This window comes from Pinus tabuliformis, chromosome 5_2 (assembly GCF_031772625.1).
Source record: "Pinus tabuliformis cultivar Carrire ecotype Pingquan chromosome 5_2, CPIR1, whole genome shotgun sequence".
In the NCBI taxonomy this organism is placed as follows: Eukaryota; Viridiplantae; Streptophyta; class Pinopsida; order Pinales; family Pinaceae; genus Pinus; species Pinus tabuliformis.
Window position 1 is genome coordinate 582,337,231 of NC_142306.1, and position 3,820 is coordinate 582,341,050.

Consider the following 3,820-nt stretch of genomic DNA (forward strand, 5'->3'; position numbering starts at 1 on the left):
GAGGACCTTGGAAATGGTGTTCTTCCCAAGAGTTGAATCTCGAACAAGTGGCACCAGCCTACATGGTCCTTGACTTCAATCTGTGCATAATGTCTGGCACTTTGATCTATAGAAATGGCATAGAGGTGGTATATAATGTAATTGTGTCCTTCAGAACATAGATTGGTTGTCATCAATGTGCCACTGCAATGGCCAACTGGTCAGGAATAATACACAGCCCCTCTTCTATTGCAGAAACCCTGTTACGGGTTAACAAGAAGAAAGAAAAAACCAAAAAAAGAAGATCAAAAATCCAACTTTAGCCTGAACAAAAATGTGGCCATGCAAAATAAAGAGGGCCTAGTGCAATACTTGCACCACTCTGAGAAATGAATTGGATCTTTTTAAAGGTAATTGCTGGTTTAGCCATTACCTTTAAAAACTAACCAAGGGAAAACATTTACAGAAGTTCTAATATTGTAAGCCTTACCATTTCCTTTTCATTTGTCAAGTTTAATTTCCACATTTTTTATTTCAATGAAACATTAAAGGCTGCAAACTTTGTGGTTATGATCCAACTGGTAGAATAAGGATGACTTTCTATGAAGCTCAAACCACTCACAGGAACCTTTAATACCACGGGGTCTACAAAACCACAAGACTGACATAATAGATTTCATGCTTCAAGAAAACAGAAATACTTCAAGCTTGACTTCCATTACATTTTTTTACACGCACTATATGGTCTACCCTGTCCTCTGAGATGGATAGAGGTTCTTTGTGAATACACACCAAATACAACCGAGTGATTTATGGCACAATGATTAAATAATGATAAGCCAACAAAATATGTACTATTAAACATAAGATATGCTCACTCAAGGGAAAGATTACTAGCCGAGGATTTATACTCCAAACACCTAATTGGAAGTTGGTTTATGTGGCCTCAAACCAAATGCACTTGGACTCATATTTTTTCCTTGACTAACCAGGGGAATGCCCGAATGCTTTTCCCCTCTGTGAGGGCTATGTGTCTGTCTGATCTCACTTATACAGGGGCTATATATTTTTTTAGCTTCTGCAACTTGGGGACTTAATGCAGACTCGGATCCATGAATTGGTGTGCAATCACTCAAGTTAGTTATCCGTGGACTATATGTGTGTTTGACCTCACCGCGACTTCATGTAATCATCTCATCCAAAACTTCGCCATCATTTGCACCTGTTCCCATGCTTCCTAGTCCGAACCCCTGAATTCCAGCTTCCTGCAATCAATATATGTTACAGTTCAATTTATTATTGTTCATGTTGCAGGGCTTATGAAATAGAATTGAGTAATATTTTTAAAATTTGTTTGATATGTGTCTTGCACTCACTGTTATATTGCATGGCATTCCAGGGGCTTCTTCATACTCTGCTGCATCCAATTCTTGAAGATGTGCTCCTTTGAAAAACTTGGGAAGGATATACTGCCTCGCTGGGACTAACAAGTTACAACATGATTAGTAGTGGGAAGAGAACACCATCTGTAGGCACCCATGTGATACCAAAACATGCCAACAAATAACATGTCTGGAAAATGGTGAAAGTGGCAATTGTCTTGAAAGGCACCATTTCAAGAAATGTAGCATGATACTCCTAAAGTTCTCTGTAACCATCAGTTCAACATTGATCAGCTTTGAAAACTATATTACAAGCATTAAATTCAATCACATTATAGTTTGAATAAAGTTCATACTTGTATCTACGGCTTGGAGCAGTGAAAAGAAACAATAGCCTTTCCCAAAATTGATTTCCTGGCAAACTCTCTATGGCCATGAAGGCAAAGTAACCCCAAAGCACAGAAGTTGGGATCTTTCTAATGATGGGCATTACTGCAAGGCAGCCAACCACCATCAGAGATTGCAACAAATTACTCAATTGCTGTTCTTTCACCTCAACAAGAAGCAGGTCATCCACGTCCTTGTCAACATTAAAAATTGATTCATCAACTGGGGCATCCATATTCCCAGTACTTGCGGCCAACTGAATTGTGGACTCTTTCAATTCCTTAAGTGCCTGCATAAATGGTTGGGACATGACAAGACAAATAAATAAAGGGAGAGGAAAATTAGATAAAATGAAACACCCAAACTCAAAAATAAGACCATTACCAAGGCAGGTGGAGGCTGATAAACCATTGGGGTCTGCATTTGCTCATAGGCTTCTTGCATGTTTCTGTATAATTGCCCTAAGGTTGAATTTTTCTGCATACTTTTCCAGATTGTTGTCACTAACTTGCTAAGCACCAACTGTAACAAAAGTACTTGTAAGTTACTCGTCTATAAAATGTCTGAATTGTGTCTTTTCCCTGAGAAGCTGCAATTGATAATTCCAATATATTAGTACCTGATGTTTGAGGGTAGCTAAGCCTTTCATGTGCATTGGAGATTCAGGAATAACACCATTTGAAGGAGGTATGCCAACAATACCACATAAAATAGTCTGTCACAATAAAAGGAAAATTTATGAATCCACTAGAGATTTTTTATGGAGGTGAAAACAAAGAATGAAGAGTTAGATCAAGATGTCTTCAGGAGAGCAAAAGCTCTTCCAGAATAGGGTAGCCAGTGATAGTTGAACCTAAACATGAACCCTGACAAAAATTACAACATAGTTCTAAATAATATATATTTACTGTGGTAATGGGCCTTGACACAATCTCTACAATAATGGCCCTGCTTGATACAACATCATTTTTCAAGGGTTTTTTGTGAAGTTTCCTTTAAACTTTTCTATGCAGACTTCTTCCCTTTCTTCTTAGTGATTTCAGTGTAAGTGCTCGGTATACACTCTTTTAAGTGAATCTGTTCCAGCAATGTTCTTTCTGCAGTAACATTCCACAAAGAAAGTTAGCCACTTTATCAGTGGCATTCACACTGGTCACAAATGGCTGAAACATTTTTTTCAACCATTGGAACAGTGGCACTACGAACTTTAGGATCAATTCTATCATCAACTGCTCCAAATTGATCTTACACATCCTGAATACGTATCGTATAAACAGTGATATACACAACCAATCATTTAAAATGCATACAGTCATTTCCTAGAATAGAGAATCCTTGTTCTGTTAGAGAATCCTAGTCCAAATCTTACAAGAACTAATCAAACTTCTAATTTGAGGACCAATATGATTTGCAATAGTAAAACTTATAATGTACTGCACATCTTCATTGTGCGCCAAAAGCTTTACTAATTCTTTAGCAACAGTGCAATTTGTCTTCTTACCCTCCACAAGTCTTAACAATCAATTCTTCAATTATATGTTTAGCACCCTTCACTTGAAGATAGGATAATTCTTCCCATCAAGCTTAACGTTGGGTAGAGGGATGCTTTAAAATTAAGATGAAGCTATCCTCCCCCTTGCTCAACAATTCTCTACAGATCTCAGAACAGAACCAAAGGTAATCTTAGGAACAACGTACTATACTACTATGACAAAGAACCACAATTCTGAAAGAAACATCAGTTTGGTTAGGATCTTCAAACAGCTACCAAGGAATCAAGCAAATGCTGCTCTGCAATTCCAAGACTTCAAGTATCCAGATGCATTGCATTGCTCTATGGCACATCAATGCAATTAATTAAGCATAGAAATAACATCTCTATATAGCGGCACTTAAAATATTACAAAAGGTGATCATTCACTGAGGTACATTCCAAAAAATATATAATTATTGTTGCCACATCATCCAGATTTAGAATAATAATCTATTGGAATGGACACATTGATAAAAATTCCATTGTTGAGTTTGGGTTTGAGTTATTTCTTCCTCTAACTGCTCTCCAAAGCTAACTA

General features: G+C 37.3%; 1 protein-coding gene across 1 annotated transcript; it reads right to left on the reverse strand.

Moving 5' to 3' along the window:
- Positions 1-1,117: 1,117 nt before the first annotated feature.
- On the reverse strand, positions 1,118-2,840 carry LOC149160322 (putative boron transporter 2). The gene is made up of 5 exons (XM_089433766.1): positions 2,368-2,840; positions 2,133-2,270; positions 1,718-2,037; positions 1,356-1,462; positions 1,118-1,244 (listed from the first exon to the last, which is right to left on the reverse strand). The coding sequence occupies exons 1-4, from the start codon at positions 2,401-2,403 to the stop codon at positions 1,387-1,389; spliced, it is 570 nt and encodes a 189-aa protein (XP_089289892.1). The 5' UTR covers positions 2,404-2,840; the 3' UTR covers positions 1,118-1,244; positions 1,356-1,386.
- Between the last annotated feature and the right edge of the window lie 980 nt (positions 2,841-3,820).